The 26,878-nt window shown below is 42.6% G+C and overlaps 1 protein-coding gene across 1 annotated transcript in view; it reads left to right on the forward strand.

Annotated features, from left to right (window-relative positions):
• MSRB3 (methionine sulfoxide reductase B3) overlaps positions 1-26,878 on the forward strand; it is an 84,747-nt gene that overhangs the window by 3,080 nt on the left and 54,789 nt on the right. The window contains 1 exon segment of the mRNA XM_030449589.1: positions 18,003-18,129. Coding sequence (XP_030305449.1) covers positions 18,003-18,129 — 127 coding nt within the window.

A 26,878-nucleotide genomic window follows, 5' to 3' on the forward strand; every position in this document is an offset into this window, starting at 1 on the left:
GGATTTTAGCTTTCCTTGAGTAGCTCTGAAGTTGGAATGCTTATTTTGGAACAGACTCCAAGGCTACATAGAAATAGGGTGTTTTTTGCTCTGGAATAACTGTGTCCATACATGGAGTTATTTAGATGCTACTTTTTCTACACAAGCTGAGGGTCCTTAAAACACAACAACAACAACAAAAAATCTCCCAGCTTTTGGGGTTGTTTTTTTGGTTTGGTTTGGTTTTGGTTGGTTTTGGCTTTTTTCAGTGCATCATGGAGTAAGCAGTAGCTACAAGTTAACTTTCCCTTCCCTCACTCTTGTTGCTTCTGTAGGATTGTATTATTATTTTTTCAGATACTTCATTTGCCTCAGAAGGATCCTAAGTTCTCAGTAAACTATTAATATGTACGAGTTAAAAAAAAAAAACAAAACAACAAAAACCAGAATGACACAACTAAAAGATTTAGGTCTTCCTCTGTGGAAATTTGTGAATGTATAACCAACTAGCAGTGCATTAAAAGTAATTTCCAACCAAGCACTGAAGAAAAGGAAGGGAGAATGTATTGCATTATTAACTTCTACCAGAAGATGAGGAATGTTATTCTGGGTGTTAAGGGGGGTTGTTGTGACCTTGGACTGTGAAGACAGTGATCCTTATGTTTTGTCTGAAAACAGGGTGGAAGAACTCTTTGGGAACCCCATTGATGATGAAGAAATTGGAAATTTTAATTTACCTGCTTATCTTCAGCCTTCTGGTTCTTATTTAGCAGCTCAGTTCCAACAGCTTTATCTGCAAACCACACAATCTAGCTACTGGTACTGGAAATAAAGAGGCTTTTATTTGTAAGGACTTTTAAGACCTGAACAATCGAGCGACACCACCCCAAAATGGGCAAGAACAATTCTTAAACTTATAAGGTGCTCACAGGATTTTTCTGGGTTCACAAACTTAACTTACAGTTTAGCATTGTTTTGTAATATGATTAATATTATAAGGACTTCTTTACTTAGGGTAAGCAGTGGAAATGTTCTTTTCAGTGAGTCTTGCATTTAAACATGGTTCAGCTTTTGAGTGTTCCCGTCTAAGGACGGGAACTGTGCAGAGCTCCCCAGTTTGCTCTCTCCTCCCAGTAGCACCTGAACATTGGGATTAATGATTTCTTTGAAATGTGGGCTGCAACTCAGCAAAACGTACATAGTGTGAGAACTCATTGTTCCGTTGGGAAGTGTTGCCACATCCAAGAAATCCTGAGACTAATTTTGTGTGTGGCATTGTTGAGTGTGTCCCTGGAGGTCTCTTTAACTCCGTGTTCTTCCAAACAGGGACAACGCCTTTGTGTTTCACCTGATGGAAAACAAATCCCTGCTATCAGGGAATAACAATAACGCTGGTGGAAAGTTGCTGCCAAGTGCCACAGCTTTCACTCTGGCCACACAATGAAAATAGGAGGGGAAAAAAAGTAAATTAAAAAAAAAAAAAAAAAAAAAAAAAAAAAAAAAAAAAAAAAAATCAAAAATCAACACAAGGAACCTTAGCAGCTTCCCGGGGAAGTGATTAGTGCCAGTCATCACCAAAAGAAAGCAGCCCAGAAAGTGCTCAGTCTGGCTGAGGGATTGCCCTGTTCTTGTTCCAGGCTGTTCCCGGGTGTGTGGTTCTTGGGGAAATCCGCAGGCGAGGCTGTGCCTCCCGCTGCACGCACAAGGACTGCAGGGGATTTTAACCACTTCAAGGATCTGTGTGGAGGGTTGGCTGAGGTGAGAGCTGCATGGATGTCTCTTCCAGTTTGTGCAGCAAGTGTTTGACAGCTTAGTGAGTCTGGCCTTGGGTTTCCTGCAGCTGTTTCAAGAGCAAAGAGTTGGTTTGGTGTAACTTTACTGCACTTGCTCCAATCAGCTGAGAACTATCATTAACCACCTGGTTCATATTGTCACCATCCTGCTGCTGGGAGGAATCTTGTTATTAAATATAAAACTAATGCAGATCCCTCCTCATGTGTTCTGATGACGAGCAGTCACAGCTTACACCCGTTTGTACATCCCCATTTGTACTGCAAACATGGATCACACATGGGTGATGCAGCAGTGCACTGATCCAGCCTTAATGATCCTGAAACCAAGGCTTGCAGATCAGGTTGGTCAAGCATCTCTTCCTTCACACCAGTGTCACTGTCAGTAGCCATAGCACGAGTTTGAAGAAGGGAATAGGACAGGAAGGGATATATCTGCTGCCAGCACAGGCACAGGTGGAAAAGCTGAGGTGGATCAGGTATGAAGTTAGAGCCCCAAGATGCAAAACCAGAAACTCTACAAATAAAGTGATTTGTGTTTTCTGTAGCTTTATCATCTGCTCTTGAATGGCTGCAGAAAAAGAAAATCAAAAGGTCAAAGCCTTACTTCACTGCTTGCTGTAGGAACTGTACCTTTAGACTATCCCCATGTTTTCCCATTTTTTTTCAAGATTAAAAATCAGTGTTTCATTAGGTCTTTTGTATATATGGTGGAAAGATCCTCTGTGCTGACAGCACACCTTTTAACAGCTCTTTTCACAAGAGAAACCAAATTGTCTGGGTACCTACTCATCCTGTGTGCTTTTTTCTTTGAAAGCAAGTACACATAAGGGACAGGATGGGGCCCACCAGATGATACTGGTGTCTAATTTATAGAAGCTGCCATCCCTCATCTGAAAAGACAAGGCAACTTCGTTACTTGCCTCTGAACTTAAGAAAGGTGCAGAACTGAACCAAACTACTTTAGCAGTTGTTGAACCATTCTGGTAAACCATTCTGGGAAGGACTATAGCAGATACAGCCTGTGAAGTCCATTAAAATGTGACATACAATAGCTGTCTGGGGTAAAACAAGCTGGTTTTGTTGCTCTGTTACATACAAATTACAGAGTGGTACATTTTATCTAACATAAGTCAAATAAGAACTATGGCATTAATATAGACAGTGTAACAGCTGAGTGATGTGATGCTATTTACAACAAGATGCAGGTTTTCAGAGCATTATCCCATCTCCACAGTCATTCTTGTAGACTAAACAAACCGAGCTCTTCAATTTTTTTGTGGGGTTTTGGTTTTCTGAACCACTCTTTTTTAATTTCTCCTCTGTACTTTCCCCAGTTGTCTCTGTCCTATGCTGGGTATTGCAGCTGATACCTCACTGCTCCAGATTTCCTTCCCAGACTCTACTAATAATATGTATTGTGCTTTCAATAAACTCCAGATTGTAATTTGCTTTTTTTTTTTTTTTTAATCAGTTTCCCCTTGTTGGCTCTATTTATTGTTATTGTAACCTTGACATCCTTTTCTGCAGTACAGCTGCTGGTCTGGTATTCTTCCTTTTGGTTTTGTGCATTTGAGGATTTCTTTTAAAGTCCAAGTGTAGTTCTTTGTGCTTGACTGAACTGAAGTTCCTGTTACTGATTTTTGACCATTTCTCCAATTTATTACAACCATTTTAAGTTCTGCTCAGCTCTTTAGAACACTTCACACTCCTTGCAGTTTGGTGTCTCTGCAGCTTTAGTAAGGCTACTTGCTGGGGTTTTACCTTAGTCAGGAGGAGAAATGCTGAATGAGCATGGGGATTTTTCCAAGCAGCTCTGCACCCATGTTCTAGGACCTTGATCTAGAAGGAAAGTGCTTTTCCACTTTGTTCTGTCAGTATTTTATATTTGAGATCTGTTGGGTTCACTCTTTTTCCTTCCTGCCTGCATAACAGAAGGAAAAAAGGAAAGTATGTTGGTTGGTGGGGTTAGATTTTGGCAAGTCCATCTTGGAGGCTTATTGCTTTCTGATTTTCAGTTGCCTGTGTATGGATTGTCTAGTAATTTGTTTCAAAAGCTTTCTGGGTGTTGAAGGCAGGCTTATGGCTGGCCATGTAGTTCAATTATATATCCCTTATAAAAATAGTCCTTACTATATATTATAATATTTTATCTTGCATACCTTATATTATCCCTTGTATTGTCCGTTATATTATCTTATATCCCTTTTTACAAATGGACTTTGCCAGCTTACTCCTAAGGCAAAAGCCTTTCAAAATCCTCCAAGGTGCTTACTCTTTTCTGAACAATCACCCCGGCTTCTTTTCTCATTAACCATAGGATGAATTTCCTAACCTAATTTCAGCATTAATGTGCCTAATTTCTGGTAGTCAGTCTTATATTTATCTGGCTAAAGCACAGATTTTGATAAAGCTTTCTCTCTCAAAAAAACCCCAAAACAAAACAAAACAAAAGCCCAACAACAAAGAAAGCAGTCACTGTAACTACTTTAGATGATTACTTTTGTTTCTTAAAAAAATCCCTCAAATGTACTGCCATGGAAAGTCATCTCACTGGGTGGACTATTTCCAAGCAGTCTGTTGAGTGTGTTACTTTCTTTGTACTGGGTTACAAATAGCAAAATTTGCAGATGGTCTTAACTGATCCTAGCTTATGGTTTACTATTTTTCTTTTTTGTTTTGCCTAGCAACTACATAAAACTTCTAGACTTTTAGATCTGCTCTACCTCTGACTATCTATTTAAGCAAACGTGTACATGTTAGAGAATCTTTTAAGTAAACCTTGGGAGGGGAATGGCCCTGTGCTGGGGAGTTGTGCTGAGGACTGCAGAGGCTGTCAGGGCCTGGCAGAGTTGCTGAGGAATTTCTAATGTGTCAGTGAGAGTGGTGTGAAATGTCAGGGCCAAGAGGGTAAAGAGGGATTCCCAGTGTTTTCATTGTGGGCAGCACAAGCCCAAGCAGGACAGGAGCAAACTGCATTTTGGGGCAAGGCTTGATGAAGCTCCTGACAGCAGGCTGTGGCAGGAGGGTTGGGTTGGGTTGGGTTGGGTTGGGTGGTGCTGCCTCTGCTGAAGGAAGTAGAGCAGATGTCACTTATAAGAACAAATTATTCAAAGAAAAAAGTCCAAATTTATCTTAGAATGTAGATCCAGATGGGGAGCTGAATTACAAAGCCCTGAGTCTAGCTGAGGAAAGAGGAGAATGAACTCAGTGGTTGCCTTCTTTCCCAGTGACCCTCCAAACTAGAAGAGCTGAACTGAGAGGTGTGACAGTTCTGTGGGCAGAGACAGCCCTGGGGTGTGGGGCTGGGGGGGGTCTCTGTGGGGCTGAGGACTGCTGCCTGCCCTGGGATGTGGGGCTGGGGGGCTCTGTGTGGGGCTGGGTGGGTCTGTTTGGGGATGGGGGCTACTGCCTGCCCTGGGGTGTGGGGCTGGGGGGGGCTGGGGGCTGCTGCCTGCCCTGGGATATGGGGCTGGGGGGCTCTGTGTGGGGCTGGGCGGTTCTGTTTGGGGATGGGGGCTGCTGCCTGCCCTGGGGTGTGGGGCTGGGGGCATCTGGAGGCTGCTGCCTGGCCTGGGGTATGGGGCTGGGGGGCTCTGTGTGGGGCTGGGGAGGGTCTCTGTGGGGCTGAGGACTGCTGCCTGCCCTGGGATGGGGGGCTGGGGGGCTCTGTGTGGGGCTGGGTGGGTCTGTTTGGGGATGGGGGCTACTGCCTGCCCTGGGGTGTGGGGCTGGGGGGGGCTGGGGGCTGCTGCCTGCCCTGGGATATGGGGCTGGGGGGCTCTGTGTGGGGCTGGGCGGTTCTGTTTGGGGATGGGGGCTGCTGCCTGCCCTGGGGTGTGGGGCTGGGGGCATCTGGAGGCTGCTGCCTGGCCTGGGGTATGGGGCTGGGGGGCTCTGTGTGGGGCTGGGGAGGGTCTCTGTGGGGCTGAGGACTGCTGCCTGCCCTGGGATGGGGGGCTGGGGGGTCTGTGTGGGGCTGGGGGCTGCTGCCTGCCCTGGGATATGGGGCTGGGAGGCTCTTTGTGGGGCTGGGGGGGTCTGGGGGCTGCTGCCTGTCCTGGGGTGTAGGGGTGGGGGATTCTGAGGGGGTCTGTGTGGGGCTGGGGGCTGCTGCTTGCCCTGGGGTATGGGGCTGGGGGGCTCTGTGTGGGGCTGGGAGGGTCTGGGGGCTGCTGCCTGTCCTGGGGTATGGGGCTAGGGGGCTCTGTGTGGGGCTGGGGGCTGCTGCTGGCTCTGGCACCATCAGGCAGGCAGAAGCAGCATTGCCCCTGCCCACCTGTGGGTCACAGGCCAGGGCTGGGGGGGCTGGCCCAGGAGATAACTGCAGTATTAGGCCTGTTGTATGTTCATTCTGTCAGAGTGCAGGATAAATTATTTCTGTTTTCTGGTTTTTTTTTCTTTTTTCCCAAAGGTAAGTACTTTTTGCTAGGCAGGAAGGTTTTGCATGGTTGCTGTTATCTCCCAAGTCCAGCTGGCAGGTATAGGATGAGTATTTTCATTTTTCAAATGCATTTAAGGCAGGCAAATGTGGACTGAAAAAATTGTAAGGCTTAGTAAATATTTCCAGTCAAATAAAAGAGGTGGAAGAGACACCATCACATACTGGACCCTTGAGGTAGGATTAGAGAGACAGGAAATAATCACAGAACATTTTAAAGTAATATGTTTCACTAGAATTAATACTTCCCCTGTTTGTGAACTGGAAAATAGTTTTAGGATGCCTAGAGGTGCAGATGCTTGTGCCACACATCCATTGTAATTGTATTTAGCTCCGAAAAGCCCCCACAATGCTGTGTTTGTACATTTTTAAACTGCACTGGAATGAAAGCTGGAATTCAGCTCACACGGATTCCAAGTAGCATTTTTCATTGGAAAAAATGTTTGTATTTGGACAGTTTCTCCTGTGAGAAGGAGAAAGATTCCCAAGTAAATTATTTTATCCCTCTAATTACCTAAATGCCAGCAAGTGTACAAATTATCCTGAATATTTTGGAGTCACATAAAACTGCATGCAAAGGTACTCATAGGCTAAGGAAGTCAAGATTTGTTTTAATAAAATAGTGTTACAGGAATTTTAATTAAAAGAATTTGATAAATAACTCACCTTGGGCAGTGGTTTAAAAACAAATAATATTTATATTTGGATCAAATGTGTTGCTTTTGGGACAGAAATAGTTTTCTTTGCTCTGACTTTTCAGTCATTACACTTCAGTATTAACTCATCTGCTTGTACTGTAAGTTCAAAGACTTAAAGTATAAAGGTAAATACCCTTCCCTTATTTGCCGTAGTGTTTTCTCACTGCTGTTTGTAAAAATAAAAGCACATTTCTGACTAGGGAAGACCTAGGAGCTTCTGTTTTACTTGATGGAATTTTATTTTGGTGTGGGTTAGATTTATTTCATTTTTTTTTTCAACTGTAGAAAGGTTCTTTAGCTTTAGGATGGCTGATGCTATTAATAGTGTGCGAGCCATAATATTTTTGTGCAGTATCAGAATTTTTCCATGTTACAATTCCTTTAAACTATTTTTGGATAAAAGGCTGACGTTTTCTTATATATTCACAAGGTTGCTCTACATACCATCATAGCACAATCTGTGTGATCAAAGGTACATTTTTAACCAGTGCTTTTATCCTGTTGACATATGCATAGACTTCTGTGCTGTGAGGATGTTATTTGAAGGATGAGACTGTTTAATATCTAATTTTATGAAAGGGAGATGGCTCCTCTCTGTGGTGATGAGGGGTATTGGTTTTTAGAGAAAGCCACGTAGAAAATTTCCATGTAAGGGAGACTGCTGGGGAGAGATTGGCAGCTGTGATGTCTTTAACTCAAATTGCTTTTCCAGTAGTTGGGATGATAAAAAAAGGAAACAACCCACCTGAATTGTTCTAAAATAAAGTTATGCTAGCAACACATAATCATAATTACATTTTATAAATCACATGTTATTAGCTTTCCTCACAAAATATGAAATGATACTCAGGTCAGGGTCATAGACTGATCTAAAAATTGTATTTTCTCATGTAGTAAATTATAAAAATGCAGGGATATAATTCTGCTTTCAACTGGTTTGTGCTGAAGAACTGAATGGTGAATGAAATGACAGACTGATGTCTGGGTAGGATGTAGGTATACGTGTGTCTTGTGCATTGTAAGTTTATATTTCTAGTAGGGTGCATGGTGTTTATTCATATTATTAGGTAGGCACATTCTGTGCATATGCATGTAGATATTAGCACCAGTTACATTCTCAATTAAAAGAGTTTAAAAAATCTTCTTAGTGGCATAGACTTACTGATTATTTGTGGTAGTTTCCTATATATACTGTTAACAACCCCATGGAATTTGATCCTGCATTGAGGATGCTTTAGTTTGCTGCTGTGGCAGGAAATTTTATTTCTTTGGGATTTTTTTATTCCCTGATAGGGAATTTACTCTCAGAGCTCAATAAATCGGTGGCCAAAACCCTCACTGAAATCTTCAGGGATCTTGTTTCCTTCACTGGACTATTAAGCCTCAGCATTATGTTTCCTTATAGTGCCTCATAAAACGTGATCATCAAATTAAGCTCATGTGCCCTGTCTGGGAACCCAGCTTCTCTGTGCAGCACAAGTGGCAGCTTCCTTCACACCTCCCACACCCCAGCCCATCCTCAGGGCAGGAGCTCAGCAAACTGCTGCAGGGCAGGGTTCATGCCTCTCAGTTTAGGAATGAGTGAGACCATTCTCTTTTCAAAAGTGTGTACTTTTACCCTTTAAGGCTGGGAGTGCTTTTAAATCATACTGATTCTTAGCTGGAAGCTTTGTTTTCTAAAAGATTCTACCTAAGAGAGATGGCTCATGCCACGTAGTTTCTGTGTATGCCTTTGAGTTATGAAGCACTGTGTAACACAGTTTAAAAGGACTCAAATTCCAGATTATGTATTTGTTTAATCTTCAAAATTAGTCATGTTGGGTTTATTTTGGTTTTTGTTTGTTTTTTTGTTGTTTGGGTTTTTTTCTCTGAGAAATTAAAGTAATATGAAGTTGTTTTGGAAGAGCAGAATAGAAAATCTTATTGTATGTCTTCTGTTCAGTGCTAAAAAAGAAAGTTGTGTTCCACCTCCTGGAACGTCATGCATGTGATTTTTTTCTGAATTAAAAATAGAGAATAGAAAGCTTGTTAGCTCTGCTGTGTTGGTAAGCTTGACTAGGCAAATGTTGGTGGAGAAGGGAGAGATACCAACTCAAATTGACCTGACAGTGAAAATAAGTATCATGTCTTCAGTGCTAGGGTACCTTTTGGGTAGCCTTGTTGACAGCAGTAACCCAGAAGTACTAATACTTTGGGTTTTTTCCTTTAGTATCAAAAATGAATTCTTTATTGGTGGGCAGCCCAGAAAGTTTTTGGGCTTGCCAGTAGGAATTGTTAAATTAAAAGGTGATTTCCAGAACACTTGTATCTCATCATCCGAGCACCAGAAGCAATTAAATCTGTACCACTGTGCCGGAAAGGATTGCCTGGAATAGAAAAGATTAGATGTTTTTTAAGATGTCAGGAAAGACCCTTTTAAGATTATTTTATGACCGTTGCAGTTATAAACTCGCTGCCATAAAAGGAATGGGCTGTATGTTGTTGGCAGGCTACCAAGTCAGGGAAAATGAAAGTGCAGCTCAGGGCTATTTTAGTGCATCAGATCTGGGAGGAGCAGGAGTGGATGGGGGGGGGGGGGGGGGGGGGGGAATCCCAATCGACCTATATTTACTCTCCTTTGGGAAATATTGCCAGTCATAACTACTGGGAAGCAATCTTCAAGCGACTTGCTGGTTTCTGCCTTTAGCCAGGGATCCTCTTTTGTCCCAGGCTTGGGTACTCCTTGCTTGCCTAGTCTTTGTAGGGGTCTCCCTGCTTTTTCTTGTCCATTGCCCACACGGCTTGCAAATTCTTGTCTCTACACTAATGAAGTTTTACACCCCTCCCTCACAACCAAGTGGAGTCCCTTGAGCTGGAGTCCCTCTTAACTTCTGTATGAAGTTCTGTATGAACTTCTCCTCAAAAAGCTGTCAGCCCAGTGCTCAGACAGGAGCACTTTGTGCTGGGTTAGGAACTGCTGGAGGCCCCCAGAGGGTGGTGCTGAACGGTGCTGATCCAGTTGGCAGCTGCTCACCAGTGGTGTCCCCCAGGGATCAGTGTTGGGCCCAGTTCTGTTTAATATCTTTATTGATGATTTAGATGAGGGGATTGAGTCCACAATTAACAAATTAGCAGACGACACTAAGTTGGGGGGGAGTGTGGATCAGCTGTAAGGCAGGAGGGCTCTGCAGAGGGACCCAGACAGACTGGAGAGTTGGGCTGATTCCAATGGGATGAGGCTCAACAAGGCCAAGTGCCGGGTCCTGCACTTTGGCCACAACAACCCCATGGGGAGCTCCAGGATGGGCACAGAGTGGCTGAGAGCAGCCAGGCAGAAAGAGATCTGGGAGTCTGGATTGACAGGAAGCTGAACATGAGCCTGCAGTGTGCCCAGGTGGCCAAGAAGGCCAATGGCATCCTGGCCTGTATCAGGAACAGCGTGGCCAGCAGGTCCAGGGAAGGGATTCTGCCCCTGTACTCAGCGCTGGTGAGGCCACACCTCGAGTACTGTGTCCAGTTCTGGGCCCCTCAGTTCAGTAAGGAGATTGAGGTGCTGGAGCAGGTCCAGAGAAGAGCAAAGAGGCTGTGAAGGGATCCAGCACAAGTCCTGTGAGGAAGAGCTGAGGAAACTGGGGCTGTTCAGCCTGGAGAAGAGGAGGCTCAGGGGAGACCTCATCACTCTCTACAACTCCCTGAAAGAAGGGTGTAGCCAGGGGGCGGTCGGGCTCTTCTCCCAAGCCACTATCAGTAGGACAAGAGGGCATGGACTTAAGCTCTGCCAGGGGAGGTTTAGGTTGGATATTAGGAAAATTTTTTTTACAGAGTAGGTGATCATGCATTGGAATGGGCTGCCCAGGGAGGGGGTGGATTCTGCATTCCTGGAGGTTTTTAAGAAGAGACTGATGTGGCACTCAGTGCCATGGTCTGGGAACCACAGTGGTAGTGGATCAAGGGTTGGACTTGATGATCTCAGAGGTCCCTTCCAACCCATATGATTGCATGATTCTCTGATTCTGTTATTACTTAAAAGTAAATTAATTAACTCTCGACTCCCCTAATACTCCATGTAACATGGATGTCCTCTTCATCCTCACTGTACAAAGCCATGTCCTTTGGCTGTTAGGAGAGGACAGGTACCACTGCTTTGCTGTGTGCAAATGTTAAGTGGTAAAATAAGGAGAATTCAGCATTTCAGCCTTGCAGTTCTCTACTCCATGGGAGAAGCAGTTGTGGAACAGGGAGGCTTTTAATCCACTTTTCCCCTTCTCACTTTTCAGGAGGGTACAACCTTTGAAAACCCCTTTGTTTTGATTATCTTCTCAAGTCTCAGGCCTTTTTAGTTTGGCCCTCAGACACACCTGTGGGCTTTTGTTACACCAGCACACCAGCCCTTTGTTGCCAAACTGGTTTTTCTGTAGCTGGAGAAGGGATCAATGCAGTGGCCAGTTCAGCATACAGGGAAGGGATATGTTCCTGTAAGGGTATGCAAGCTTCCCATCTTTGGCAGCTGATGCTAGAGAGAACGTTTGCTCAGCTTGATAATTAAATTAAAATTAAATATAGTTTTTTGTTCTCTGCTCAGATGTAGTTGTTTCTTTTATAAGTATAAATCACTTTTCTATTCTGGATAACCATTGTAATATAAATGCAAACTCACAGACATATGGAGCCCTACTTCCTTACTTAGCATATTTTTTCTCAGTAACTGAAATGAGTGAAATTATCCTGAAACGTGTGCAGAAGTTCCAGAATCTGGTTTATTTTCCAATACTTTAGTGGTTACTTAATTGAAAAGATCATAATTTTAGCCTGCACTGTAACTTAAATCCTATTGTGGGAATCCCATCTCTCTTAGATGGAGGAGGAAAGTCTGGGTACTAGAGCTTGGACCAAAGGCTGCACTCCTAAAAAACTCTGATTCACCTCAGTGGGAAACTTATATGCAACATAAGGATGGAATGGGGAGGGTGGTTAATCCCTGAGGTTTTGCTTGTCACTGCATCACAGACTGGGTCTCAGGATAAGCAGATGAGAATGTTTGTTCCCACTATAAGGAGAGCAGTGCTCCCATGCTGGCTGATCGTTCCTCTTTTCCTGCTTTCTTCTATTTCTTTTATCGATCTCAGCCTCAAAACTTTTCTTCTTCCTCCCCTATCCCAGCTGTTAAAAATGATGAGTATAGAAGATTCTGCTACTGAAGCTTCCCAGCTAGAATATGGAAAAGATACATCACTAGCCTTGGTAGGCTGGGCTGTATCACCCCATTTGATGTGATAAGGAGGGCTGCCTTGGGGGGCCTTCTGCACCCCTCCAGCTTGAGCAGCCATGGCAGTGCTGTGCTTGCTGTGTCCACCTCCATCCAGCCCTGCTTGCTCTGCAAGTGTGAGCACAGCCACTGCAGGTCCTGTTGTGAGACACTGAATTTACTCCTCTGTTAAGCACTTTTTTCTTTCCTTAGCAAATGAACCATTAAACATCTGTAGCTGAACCTGTCAGTATCCCAAAGCATACAACATTCAGACTGAGACTTAATTGGTACTGATACTCTTACATGTTAGACTGTGCATTGAAAGGTGTATTTTTTAGGTTTGAATTTCTATGATAAATATACTTGATTGCTATGAGAAGGGTTTAAAACCAAAATCTAGTGTAAGGTTGCATGAAAAATTCAAGAAAGCAAAAGGTTTTGAATGTCATTTTTTTAGACTCATTTCTTACAGCAGTACTAACTTCAAGTTTAAAGCTTGACATTTCCTGCTTTTCCACTTAAATATTATGAAGTATGGCAGTAATTACCTCTTTTATCAAGGCACAATGTAAACTTCCTAAAAGTAGACTGGATTGCCATTCAGTTTGCACATTCCAGCACAGTCTCCAGCCATGGAGAACATGCTTTAATTGAGAGGGTTAAAACTGAAGTGGGAATTTAGGTGTAATACTTCTGATTTCTGTGGCTGTAACTGATATTGTATGGGGGGGGGGAGGGAAAGTACATGCAGACAAGCATGCAAGTTAAATGCCACAATAGTCTTGTAGATCTGCAAGGCTAACATAACTGGTTTCTTCTAAAATGTTTTATGCCTCTTTTCAGTAAGCCTTTGAGAAGCCTATAATTACCTGGATGAAGGTTTGCTGCATGTTGTTAGTTTGAAGTATTTTACTCTCATCAGCCAGTGAGCTTTTGCAAGGTGTATTAGTAGCAAATTACAAACTTGTGAAGACATCTTGTTTGCATTATGAAAATTCAGGGCCTAAAATCTCTCTTTTAAGGTGATTTTCCAACATTTTTGTGAATTACCTTTAAAATTTTGTGCTGAATGCTTCAAATACATCAAAGTGCATTTAAGTGTTCAGTTGTCTAGAAATATAATTATCAAAAGCACAAATGAATATTTGCAGAGTGTGTTGTTTTCTTGAGGGCTGAAGGCTGCTGCCTCATCGTTCTAGCAGGCTAATGGGTGGCCAGGACAGAAAGGATTAGTCCAGGTAGAGAGGTGTATGAGTGTGAGGAGAATACTTTGTGCACTGCAAAGGGTGCTAATTTCAGGATCAGAGATAGTCTTAAATTGGAAGGGGGAACTGGAGCTCTTCCCTTCCCATTTCTTCAGTAAGTAACTTGGAGTCCTCATCCCCCTGCTGTAAAGTTTTCCTGTGTTCCAGTCTCCTGCCATAGCTGGCGGCTTGGTGATGGTTATTGGATCAGACCCCATTAAACATGTCCTTATAAGCTATTAAACATTGCCTTTATCATCTCCACTTCCCAGTCTTAGCACACACCATGACAAACCCAGGACATTTGCCTCCATCAGCGAAGTCCCACAAGTTACAAAGTGCAATGCAGGGAGCAGGAGAAACTAAGGGCTTTGGCATTAATAGAGAGTGTGTCAAGAGAGAATTACCAGGGAGCAAATACCTGTTTAAGCACAGAAATCCCTGATACAATATAACACTTGCTCATGTGGTTCACTGTAGGCAGCATTTTCTGCTCTGTGTTGCCTGGTGGTTGGGCTGTTCTGTCTGCTCAGTCTGACTCTCAGCAGCTTTAAAAGGTGAGCAAAAGCCACATAAATCCAAATGCTAAGGCTGGAATAAAAAAGTGTATTAAATATCCCACTAAGCTTTAGCAGCGAAATGTCTGGTTATAGTTTGATTTATGTAAAATAAATAAATATATAAAACCTTTGCAAAACAGCTCTGAATTTATTGCTGGACTGGAGGAACCTAACAAAACAAATAGCAATTAAAATGAAACTGTTAATGTAACGCTTGAGTATAGAAGACTCACAGGCCTTTATTTCTTCTAACTGCTGGTTGTTTGACTTTCTCCAGTGTGGCAATTTTTTTGCTCTCTTGCATGTTCCAGCAACATAGAAATTCCTTACATAAGAGCCTGGCTCTCGGGGTAGTGTGTACCTATCTCTAATTGTTTCCTGCTCTCAAAATGGGGCCAGAGACTTGGGGGTGGGAGGAGGAAAATTGGAAAAAAAGTAGAAGCCTCACACTATTAAGGTCTCATTATTGAGGCAAGAAAAAAAATGATTGTTCCCTGAAGAATTTGTGTTATTTTAAAATTTACTAGTAAAGGGCTAGAGTTTCACATTTTTCTTGTGAGAACTGGGATTCTCATGTAATTTTAGGAACTCTAGAGCTGTCAGGAAGAACACTGAATATGGAAAAATTTAACCAGTATTGTTGTCAGTTCTTGAGACCTTTGATGTGTTGCTTACAGCTCTTAAAAGCAAGCTGTGATAATACTAGCATTTAATCTCTCTCAAGTTGTCGCTCCCCCAAAGAAATTTCTCTAGTTACAGAGGTTCAGAAAACATAACCTGAGTACACTGGAACTTCTTCTGAAAGGCAAAGTTGATAGACACCCCCCATGTTACTTTTGAACAAATTTATATTTTATTTTGGGGCTGAACCTGTGATTTCTGAGCGTTTGTAGCTGACACTAGAGAAGCTCTTAAAAGCTGGCAGTGCTTTAACATGTCAACATTAGAGTTTCCTGAGTTACAGTGTGTATTGTCTTAGCAAAAGCCTCCTGAAGCCCACCTAATGACAGAGTTACTGCTATATTTTGAATGCTCCGTGTTTGCAAGGTTTACAGGGAATCTCTGTGTCCCTCTTGCCAGAGCCAGATAGATGAAAAGTCCACCCTGGCCTGTGCTGTGTTAGGTTGAAGAGTGAAGTGTGGTGAAGGGGCTCCAAGAGGTCTTGGTGACATTGAAGGACAACTGTGGAGGAGCCAGTAGTGTCCTGGGTGTTGCAGGCACATTTATAAAAACCAACCAACCAAAACCAAACCACCCAGCCCACCATAAAACAACAGCAAGTGATGTATAAAAAGCAGCATCCCCATTTCTCAGATGGTGAGTTTTTGCTCTTCATGGTTTATCTGTCCTGTCCAGAAAGTGGCTGGAGGTGGCAGGAAAAGTGCTGTGTTCCCTCAGGGCTGAGGCAGGTGCCTCCAGCACCACCCTGGAGTCTTGGCTTAACCTGGAAAGGTCGGGGTGTGCAGAGCACAGGAGTTCACACCACCCGCAGGCATGTTTCCAGGATTGTTTTTTTCTCCCCATTTTTCTTGCTGTTCTACGGCTGTTCCTGTTTTGTAAACCTGAGATGCGAAACGCGGTTCCTGAACTTGTCGAGGGATGTGGCCAAGCTCACATCTGCTGCAGAAAGAGCAGGAGAAAGATTTTTAACCTGTCGCAGTAAAATTCCCCCTCAGCCTGGTCTCTGTACCCATGGAATCGGCTGGTGGGGTGAAGCACCTCCGAGCCAAACGTGTTGGTTGTAGTAAGTTTGACTTTGCTCTTCTCTCTGCTTGTTCTTTACAAGCGGTTCTGACCCTGGGCTGTAAGCTCCCCCCAGCAGGGGTTTTGTTTGTGTGGGTCCCTTCCTGCTGGAAACTACTGGGCATTGCTGTAAGGTAAAGAGTAAATTAAAACAGCGATCAAAACGTCAGCAATAAAAGCATAAAATACGTTAACTGAGCGTTCATGAAAGTACTTTATTGCAGTTATGTTTTATTGGGCTTTCAGGACTTATATATCCACCAGGCCTTCATGAATGCTTGAGACTAAATAACAGCATTTTGGTGAACACTGAAATATTTGACGTTTTCAAGAGGTCAGGATCTATTTTATAACCCTCGGGGCATTCAGATAGTTTCCTTTAAGCTGTTTACACTTGGCGGGAGTTCAGCTCCTGGTGGAGGAAATCCGGGGAGAGTGTTGGCATGGGAGGGCAGCCCAGGGTCACGGAGGCGCAGCCTGTCTGTGGGGCAGGGGAGCGGCGTGAGGGGAAGGCAACACGGTGCATCCCTGCCTGTCAGGTGCCTGTGTCCGGCTGCTGTGGATGCTTTAATAAAGGTGTGTAAGGGATCGCACAGGCAGGGTCAGGAAAGACCTTGCCCCTTGGCGTGCCAGACCTCCCGAATGGCCATCGGTGGCTCTGAGACGGCCTCTCCACAGAGCCACGCTGCGGCGGGCGGGCGGGCGGTAGCCCAGGTGTCATGGCGGCCGAGATGCCCTCCCGCCGTCCGGGACCGCCGCCAGGCCCGGTCGGTGCCGCTCCAAGGCCGCCAGGCGGCGACATCTTGTGTGAGCGTAGGGCTGGGGAGCCCTGCGGCGCGGCACCGCGCGGCCGGTACTCTGCGCTGCCCATCTGGGGGCTGAGCGGTCGCCGGGCGGCGAGGCGTAGCTCCAGTCTGCTCTGGTTTTTTTTTTTGTTTTTGTTTTTGTTTTTTTTGTTTGTTTTTTTTTTGTTTTTTTTTTTTTTGTGCAAGCAGCATGTTAATTTCTGTGTGGCGGCTCTCCTGCCCCGCAGCACCCACCGTTCTCACCCACCCCCTCTATCCGCCACCCCCCCTCCGCCCCTGCAGCGTTCGGGTTTCGCAGCGAGTTCAGTTTGGAGAAGCCAGGGCTGAGGCGTGTGAATGCAAGTAGGCTCCCGTCAGATGAGCGGCAGAGCGGTTCGGTTGTAGCTGTGGGACTGTGTGTTCATTCTTCAGGATGAGAGCCTGGTCAGCTTCTCCCCGGTTGGGGAAATGCCCGGGACATCCCCTGCTCTGGGGTCACTGCTGGGCCCCGCAGCCCCTGTGCTGTGGCACTCGAAGGACGAGATCACCAGGGAGGAGGCTGGAAGTCCTGTGCTGCTGCTCATTAGCCACCTAGGGCCTAATCCTGCTTCCACCAGGGTCCAGGACAGCTTCCTTACAGACTTCGGTGGGGGTTTGAGTCCGGCCTCCAGTAATCTTACAATAATCTTACAGTAATCTTAAAGTAATCTTAAAATAATCTTATGAAGGGAGCTGTGGCAGTGAACAGCTGGGCTGCGGTGAGGGAACTGTGTTTCCTCTTTTCCATCACGGCTAAATGAAACAATTAATGCATAAAACTCTTCTAAAATGAAAGCTTGTGACTGCCGTCTCTCTGTCTGCTATATTTAAACTGGCCAAAAGATTGTTTAAATATGTCTCATGGACAGTTTACAATGCGAATTATTTCCTGCCTTTAAAAAAGTGAAGTTATGGTTTTGAGATACCGTTTATTACCATGAAATGTCACGTTCCTCAAACAAGTCATCAAGAAGAGCAATTTTTAGCAATGACTGGTTTCCAGCATTCCCCATTCAGAAAAGTTGCAGAGTGTGATTTTATTTTAAATAAAATAAATAGGAAAAGCCTGCATCTTTGATCTGCCTGGCATTCCTTGATGTTCAGAGTGGGATTCCTGCTGCCTAGCTGAGGTCCTGAGGTTTCTACCTTCATACTTCTGTTCTTGAGACCGCATAGGCTGCTACCCTCGGTTGGTTTCATTCAGGTATCTAGAGCTGCCCCTCCCTCTCCCCCTGGTAGAAAGTTGTTGCACTGAATACTATGTAATATATATATATATATAGATATAGATATATCAAACTCTTGGCAGGGGTGTGTCAGAAACGGACTAAAGGTACTAAGAAAATTGTTTTGAAAATTGTACTCTCATGTGGTGATCTCATAAAATTAAAGCATTGGTTTTTTTCTGTGAATGTGTGTTAACATTTTTGATGTTTTAATTTGTTCTCATCTGTTGTTTTTTTTTTTCTTTTTTTTTTTTTTTCTTCCCTACCCAGCTCTTGCCCCTGTTCTTTGCCTCTGGTTTTGTTGGTGAGGATATCACAGTGATGTCTGCATTCAACCTGCTGCATTTGGTGACAAAGAGCCAGCCAGTGGCCCTGCGAGCCTGTGGGCTTCCCTCAGGTTGAATGGGTGCTGCTTGTTGTGTCATGCGTAACAAAGGCCCTTTTAGGAATGGGTGTCTCTGCTGCAGGAAACCATGTGCTATGGGTTGCTCTGGTTTGTTTAAATTTACATTAAGCCAGAAGTTTGTTTGCTTTTTTCTTTTTTTTTTTTTTCCTAACCAGTCAGTGGCTGGGGTGAGGGCTTTCATATCCTAGATTTTAAGATGCATGAAAATTCTCCCCAACTTCCTCGTCCAACATTCTCAAATTTCATATTGTTTTCCTCATTCTTTGCACAAACAGTGGAATTTTATTGAAAATTAATTCTGTTCAATGCCACTTAGAATTTTTTTTAAGCAATACATGACAATTTAGCATATGGATTGCTGTTAAATCATAGGACTTGAAAATATTTTCCAGAATCTTCAGCATTGCATTATAGTTAGATTCTGTGTTTCCCTTTTTACATTTTTATTATAGATAAAATACATTGCTCTGAAAATTACATACAAAGCATTTGTAGAATTTAAAATGTGATTTTTTAAAATTCCTAAACACCACGTATTCTTTAGTTACATGGCACTTCTCTAAAGGAATACATGGAAACATGCTATTTAATGCCCAGATGCAGTTGCACTTCATGTAATCTCCAGGTTCTGCTGCTAGGTGGGTGCTGTGGGTGCCCTAAGTGGCTATGTTGGTTATGTTCTGAAAACCTTGAACCTATTTTGTGTTCCACTTAAAGAGCAACAGTATCTGTAATGTCTGCATAAAGATGTCAGTGTACATGGTTATGTGAGAGAAAAGAAAAGCTGCACTTAGCTGATTTTCACTGTTACTAGGAATTTTCCTGATACCCAAATAAAAAAAGATACAATCCTGGCTGATTGGTATTTGAAACATAAAAAAAAGAACTTGCTTGGGTGTTTTTACTACATTCACAATTGGTTCATAAAGGTGCAAAATCTTGTAAGCACTTTTTCCCAGAGCTGGACTTAACAAGCATATGGAGGTGATGTTTTAAAGATTTTTTTTCCGTGAGACGACATCAGTTTTCAAGCTGTTGTATTTTCCTAAAGCTGATTACACTTATTTGAACTAAATCTGAGTCCAATTTTTGCAGCATTTGTGTTCTGTTTCCCCCCGCATGTGCACAAAACTCCCATTAACCTAGATAGGAGCTGCAAAAACACATATTGAGGAAGAGAGAGAATAGCCCACATTGTGTCAGCCTGACCTTGGTTTCCTGTTATATTTGCTGCTGAGCCAGATTTAAAATCCTAAAATACAGGGTAAGCAAATTTCCTTAGCCCTCATTATGCACCTTTTGATGCAGGCTGATATTGCTGGTGTCTACCTTGAAGTGGTGGCAGTCTTCTGGCCACTGCTCTGAAAAGGAGATCTCAAAGTTGGCCACCTAGAAACACAGCCCATGGGAGGTTTTGTTGTTGTGTACCTGTTTGCAAAGCATTACATTAGCTGTCTTTTCAGTTGTCTTTTTGGCATAATCCAGTAGTCATATTTTGGAATAAAAAGCTCACAATACTACAGTTTATTCCCATTCCTTTGATCCATACCTGTGCAAACAGTAATAGATTGAGTTCCACTGACTGGTTACTTTTTATTTATTTATTTATTTATTTACTTATCCACATATAATAAACTCAAATTCATCAGCTAACACTGGAATAATATACAATCACATATCTCACATATTTTTGAGAGTAATCTAAATTCCCAAGATGCTTGTAAATTAAACCTAGGCTTGCTTTGCCTTTGGTTTGGCTTTTTGTCTGTGCCGTATTGAGGCAGTTGCAAGTAAATGATACATATATCATGTATCAAATTAAACATGGGGACAAGACCTCGAGCCAAAATCTGCTTCTATGCCACAGTGCACTGTGGCTCTAACTCTTGAATATACAGAAAACACCCTGAGTTCTCATGACCTTTTTGTAATCCTTTTGAGTTAGTACTTTTCCCACCACTCAGTTCTGTGTGAATTGCAGCCCTGCTGCAACCACCATGCTATGTGCCCACCAAGTATGGACTGGTGTGGAGTTTGATCTTCTTCTGGTTGAAAGGCAAATTCGATACAGAAGGAGACATTCTAACTTTCTGGTGTCCCTGCCTGCTCAGTGTGAGGGAGCAAAGTGCCAGGCAGAGCTGCAAAATTGGCTTTCAAATACAGCTTTAAAATCCACGCAGTTAAATATTTGCAGGACAAGGACGTGAATGAAGGCAGCATTTCAATTTCTGTGCTTGGAATGCTACCTCTGTCCTCCCTTTAAGGAACAAAGTAATAAAATGCAACATTTACTTTATATTTAATATGAAGTTATAGATCAGAAATATTTTTTTTTCTTACAGAAGTCAAATGAATTGGCATAAAGTCATGAGGCATCTTAGAACAGGCCCAACCTTCTGCCCTTTCTTCACAACACTGTTTTGTAAGCATGTACAAGTTACACTGGATCTGTTGTCCTAGTGAAGTGTTTTTACTTGCTCTTTTTCTGTTTGTATGTTAGCACCTGGAGTGCGGATCTGTTCTTCCAAATTGTATTTTTAAAATAATTTTTAGTCTGAAGTTAGGACTAAACGTTTCAATGTGTGCAAACCCAGCTCGTGGTTTGCCCGTAACTTTTTTTTTACAGCAGACACGGAAAAGTCCGAGTCCAAGCAGGTGCTCCCAGTAGATGGCACTAAGCATATGCTGTTTTGCACGCCGAGCCATTTGGCAAGCTTCCCATTTTGGAGTCATTCATACATAAAGTACACCCTGAGACCTTAAGAACATTTGCAAGTATTTTAAGAAAAGCGTGAGCATTGGGGAGGGGGGAATCACATCAGTCTGTGTTTTTTACACAAAATACATTCATGGTGGTTCCTTCATTTCCAGTGGTCACTACACCTCCAGTGTGTCTGTTGTGATACACAAGTGTTGCTCCCTGAGCTTGCTTTATTATAGAGTTGAATGCTCCAAATTTCTTTGGAAATTTAGGATACACTCAGCACCTGCCAATTCACAGAAATTTTATCTTTAAAAAAACAAACAAACAGACAACTCCAAACCACAGCAAAACCCAGAAAAACTTCTAGTGTAAAAACTACTTCAGCTGTTTTAGTGCATACCAGCAAATAGCTGATACCAATAATGATTATGCAGATTCCATGTACATGTTTTCTGTAGCAGACCACCAAGCTATAAAGTAAAAAGGTAGCTTTTTATGCTTTGCTGTGTATTTTCATTATATGGGTTCTCATTTCTTGAAAAAAAAACACTTTATTTCTTTAATGCTTTGAATGTTGTGCTGCTTACATCACATATTTTGCATGAGATAATTTGGCTTTTCCTCTCCTGGAGATCAAAGAAAATTATGGTGCTTGTAACATTAAGTAAAAGTAATGATGAAGAAATTACAGGGGTAGACTTAAGTATTTTTTTTTTCTGTATGAAATAATAAAGTGCTAGACAATATTAAATTGTTGTGAAGTGTTTAATTAATCAGATAACTACAAGTAGGAAACCATACTTTTCTAGGATTAGATTAAACTACAATACATCTGTATGAAGATGGTGCTGGGCATATGGTATAAGTCTTTAATAAGTTAATGTCTACATTATAATTTCTTATAACTTGTTTTATTAAATCTTTGTTAATTTCATGTTTCAGAGTAATTTCTTTCCATAAAATAGAAATTAATGGTTAGTGAACAAAAAAATTTGTAGGTCTCAAAACTGGATTTTTAGTAGTAATCTCTTAACACAAATGATTACTTTTAGGAGAACGTCTTGCAAACAGTTACATACGTGAGTTATTACAGTATATTTGTCCCTGTGAACTCTCAAACTGCTCATGTCAGTGAAATTATCTGCCAGACCTGGCTTTAAACAATGAAAAGTCTAGAAAAGGCCTTGCAATCAAACTGTATGTAACTTAAGTGTATCTCAGAGTTTCATATTGTATGTTTGTATGTTCAGAGAAACAATCTCCATAATGCAGGTCATAACTTTCCCATAGCTTTCTGTAACGTGTCTCACCAGATATCTCACAGATATCTCTGCACATGACCTGGCAAAAAATAAAGTAAGACTGATAAGTTGTATAGTAAAACCCACCAGTATGGTTATGGTTAAATGCCTGTCAATGTTTTCATTATAAACCGCTATTTTCTGGGGTTTCCACTGTGAACATAAAAATTTGCTCTGGGTTTAAATATGTAATACAAGGTCTCAGCTGGATGTATATGTTCCTCAGAACTGATTGGGGGTGAATATTAAAACTAATTTATCTGAAACTAAATATATAAGAAAACAAACAAGCAACGAAAAACAAAAGCAAAGCAGAAGAAAACCCAACCAAACAAAACCAAAGCAAAAGAAAACCCAACTAAACAAAACCAAAACAAGTATCAATTTGGAACAAAAATACATTTTAAAACTTAAAACAGTTGTACAAATAACCTAGTTTAGTACCTTCCAGCAGTTATGAGGAATTTGGTAAATGCATGAAAAAGCTTGAAAACCAGCACTATGTGAGCAAAATAGTGAATAGTATGTGAAGCTGTTCATGTATCATTGTTATTTAAATGTCTGTGTGTATGTCTGCCTCCTAGTCATATGATACTAGAAATCTACATTACCATAACAGAGTATAACATTATCATTATTTTTTGGAATGTCTCGAAAATGGGTTTTAAAAATCGCCTTTGCAAAGCTGTCTTAGTAAGAGTACATTCAGTGCTGTGTTTGCTTAAAGATTATTCTATATTGGCAGATGTTTACTTTCTATAGTACTCAGTCTATATCTTATTTAATACAGTTTAGCATGAAATTTGTTATCTTATTGGGAGTAATACTGTTAATGTGCCTGATGCTTGCAAAACTTGGGATCATAAAGAACACCAGAAACTGTTTGTTAATATACCTTTTTTTTCTTTGCACCCTAGGCTTTGTATCTTATTTTGTCCCCCCTTTTTAACCTCTCATTGGGGTGGAGTTTTTCTCTCTCTCTCTCTCTTGCTTGACAGACAGAAGGTGCTCGGCCTTGCCTCAGCTGGGTGGAGGCTCTGCAGCACTGAGTAGCACCCAGCACCACGCACAGAGCCAGTTCTTTAATGTGCTCCCTGATGGATTTCCTCAAGGTCATTTGCTTTCCCTCCCTCCTCTCACAAAGGACCCACCACGAGCCATTTCTACCTTTCTTGCAGGAATGTTTTAATTCTTGGAGCTCATAAATTTCCTGCGTTCCATTCCTGTGCCCTCTGCAGTTCAGGCTTAACTGCATTTTCTCCTGAAGTTGGATGTGGAAAAGATGAAGTTTCAGCACTGTGTTTCTGTGTTTTCAAGGCTCCCATGAAAAGCTACTCTCTTGGTTATTAGATTCTTTCAGTATAACACAAGCTTTGAGAAGTCCTTTAAGGACTAATTGAAATAAACTCCTGTCTTTGTCCTTACTCAGAGGAGCACATGGTGAAGGTTGCAGAATAGAATGTAATCTAAAGGAGAGACAACAGCACACAAAAAGGAAGGAGGTTTTGGAAGGATATTGCTAAGCTGACGGAGGGCAAGCAAGAAAAGGTGCAAGATGGAAATATGAACCCTAAAGTCAGTGAGAATGTGTTTGGAAGTGGTGGAGGAGATGAGATAGGAGATCACTTGGGGGATGTGCAAGTTTGGAGTTGATAATATATTGAATGGGTCTAGAGAGCATGGACTGGGAATCAAGCATAAGAGACACAGACGTAACCATAATTTAGCTGTTAGGTTAACCTCAGGTTGCTACAGCACAGCTGATAATTTGGGAGGAAATAGAGTAGAGAGCGATTGTCCTCCAGAGATGGCTAAGCAGAAAATATATGTTCTTAGTTACAAGCTAAACATGTGTCTCATTGTGTGGTTTCCTTCAAAGAAGCTGTGCTGGGAAAGGGTGTCTGGCTGGGGTACGGAGGTGCTCCCAGCTCCAGTCGGAGGAGAGGTTCTCATGGGATGGTAGCTGCTGGCAGCCCAGGTTTGGTGGTAGTAGCTTTGTATACTGCAGATAAAAGCTCCCCGATGAATGCATTAGCTCAGGTTAAGAAGTCTCAAGGTGAGCAGAGCAGGGAAGGGCTCTGCTGAGTCCTCTTAAAGCTCTTTCATAGGGCTTGACCCCATCTTCCTGACCTGGTAAGTGTGGCTGAATTTTACAGAGACATGGAGTAGCCTGGAAGGCCCACTAGGGAAAGAAGTTGGCAGTTAGTTACCTTTTTTTGTCTGTTTCTCTACCGTTAGTCTTGGAAGATGTTGAGAGGGAAGGGGGCTGCAGTTTTTTCCATGGTGGCCATAGCAGAGCAGCAGCTGGAGCACAGTGCAGCTGTTCCTGTCCTCATGCTGAGGACGTCCCTCAGTGCTTGGAGATAGAGTCATAGAATTGGCTGGGTTGGAAGGGACCTCAGAGATCATCAAGTCCAACCCTTGATCCACTACTGCTGCAGTTACCAGACCATGGCACTGAGTGCCACATCCAGTCTCTTTTTAAATATCTCCAGGGATGAAGAATCCACTACTTCCCTGGGCAGCCCATTCCAATGCTTGGTCACCCTCTTGGTAAAGAAATTCTTCCTAATGTCCAACCTAAACCTCCCCCAAATGTGGGATAAACCTCCCACAGATGTGGGATGAAGGGCCACGGAGCAGGCTGTACCTGCTTGCATCTTTGCTAGCAGGGTTGCTTCACAGCTGGAGACAGACCAAGTTTTCCTGGGGATTAGATCTGGGCTGTTGTGGGGAATTGGAGGAGAAGTGAGACCTCCACCTCACCTGCTCCTTCCCTCCACCCCCGTCCCAAGTACAGATTGGGGCACTTTGGTTCTCAAAACACAGGCCACACATCACTGTTTTGGAGGAAGCTGCAGGAGGATTTAGCAGCAGCTTGAAAGCCACAATAAGCTACATGCCACTGCAGTAACCCCTGGCAAATGCTGACTTTTTACTTGTTTCTGCTGCAGGGTTAAGCCTTTATTAAAGCCGTGTGAATAAACTTATTTTGATGGCTTACTGAAACATTTTAAATGCAAAAGGTAGCATAAAGCACTCTTTATTAAATCAAGTTTGATTCTGCTGCTAATAAAATACCTTTCCATATGTTGTGCACCCTTTTATTGATTCTCACAGAAATCTACCAACCAGATACAGAGTGCTCAGTGTCTCTGCCTGTCTTGGTTTTAATTTAAAAAAAAATGTAGTGCCTGTGGAAGGTGCTAGGATCATATCAACAAAACAAAAGTCTCTTTATCTATTAGGGGAGAGAGGAAGAGGAATCCATCATTATTCATGTTCCCTCCTCCACTGCTGTCCCAATAGATCTTGATCTTGTCTGGCCTGGTTTGCATCCAGGAGTAAGGCAAATAGGTCAGCTGCTCTGTGCACTCTGTCTTTGGCCATCTCAGCAGAAAGGCTGACAGAAGTGGCAGTTTATAACATAATGAGCTTTTGCTCCAACTAATTGAAGGTGCTTCTGTTGCTGAGCAGCTGCATGCTCCCATCACTGCAGTCCTGGTGAAGATGACAGCTTGAAAAGCTGAAGGGGAAGCTGCCTTCTTCTCCAGCCAGCACGAAGTGGAGTTGAAGTCCTCCCTGGTTATAATTTGAAAAGGTCGTAAGGCTAAAGTTGTGGTTGGTAGCGACATTTATTTCATTAACATGAGATAAGGAAGTAGAGTAGACATCCCTGGAGATGGATCTGCTTTATTTTCCCCCTTCCCCATTGCACAATATACTTCAATCTTTTTGTTAAGTGTTTTTTACACTGGCTTGCATGGTTATCTCAGCCACATAACCTGCTGCAAAGATGCTTGCAGGCCTGAGGAAACAGCAAGGAAGCTTCTGTTCCCTTTAGATGTGTCCTGTATTGGGACTACTGGGGTTCCATTACCACTTTCTTCGGAAAGAAAACGAGTGCACAGAGGAGATGCATTAGTGAGCAGTTTGGAGTTAGTCTTCTTAGTGCTTGAGAAATTTGTCATCCATGAGAGAACTCTGATGGTGACTCAGAACACACACATGCATATAGAACATGAGCCATGCAGATGACCAGGTGGAAAAAATGAACATGACAGGTCTGCTCCATGATTGCCTGGGAAGCTTGCAAGTTTGCTAAAGGCTTTGAAAGGGCTTGACCTTCCCTTGTGGCCACGTGACCTTCCTGGGTGTTAAGTAAATCATTTATTTTAAAGACAGTTAATTTTTGATGGTGTTCTTTTAAGACAGAACCTGGCGTTTGACCCAAAATTGTAACTGTTGTCTTGGTACCTGGCTTTTGGGTTTTCAACGCACAATATAGTGGAAATGATCTTCGCCCCATTGCTCCCAATGCTTGCATGAAACTGCAGATGGTGTGGCAACAGCAGGTGGGAGTTAGCTACCTACAGCAAGAAAGCAGAGGAGCCATCTCTCAGAGAAGAGACACAGATCTGTTTTTCAGTGTGTAAAAAATTGTGATTGGATTATAAAATGATCTATCATGTCAAATACAGGTTTTGTAAAATAGTGTTTTAAAACCTTAAAAGCCAGTAAGCCAGCAGAATTGCATTGATTTGCAGTTTCAAGAGTTGTGGGGGTTTTATGTTGTTTTGTTTTTCTTGTTGTTTTGTTTTACCTAGATGTGTGATTTGTGGCTTGTTTGCTGTAAAGGGAAGCTGCAGCATTTTCCCAAGGCTGCAAACCAGAAGCCTCAGAGAACAGACTAAATGGAAGGGAAATAAGAGTTGTGCATTTTGCCATTTGCAAA

Source organism: Calypte anna, chromosome 1, assembly GCF_003957555.1.
Source record: "Calypte anna isolate BGI_N300 chromosome 1, bCalAnn1_v1.p, whole genome shotgun sequence".
In the NCBI taxonomy this organism is placed as follows: domain Eukaryota; kingdom Metazoa; phylum Chordata; class Aves; order Apodiformes; family Trochilidae; genus Calypte; species Calypte anna.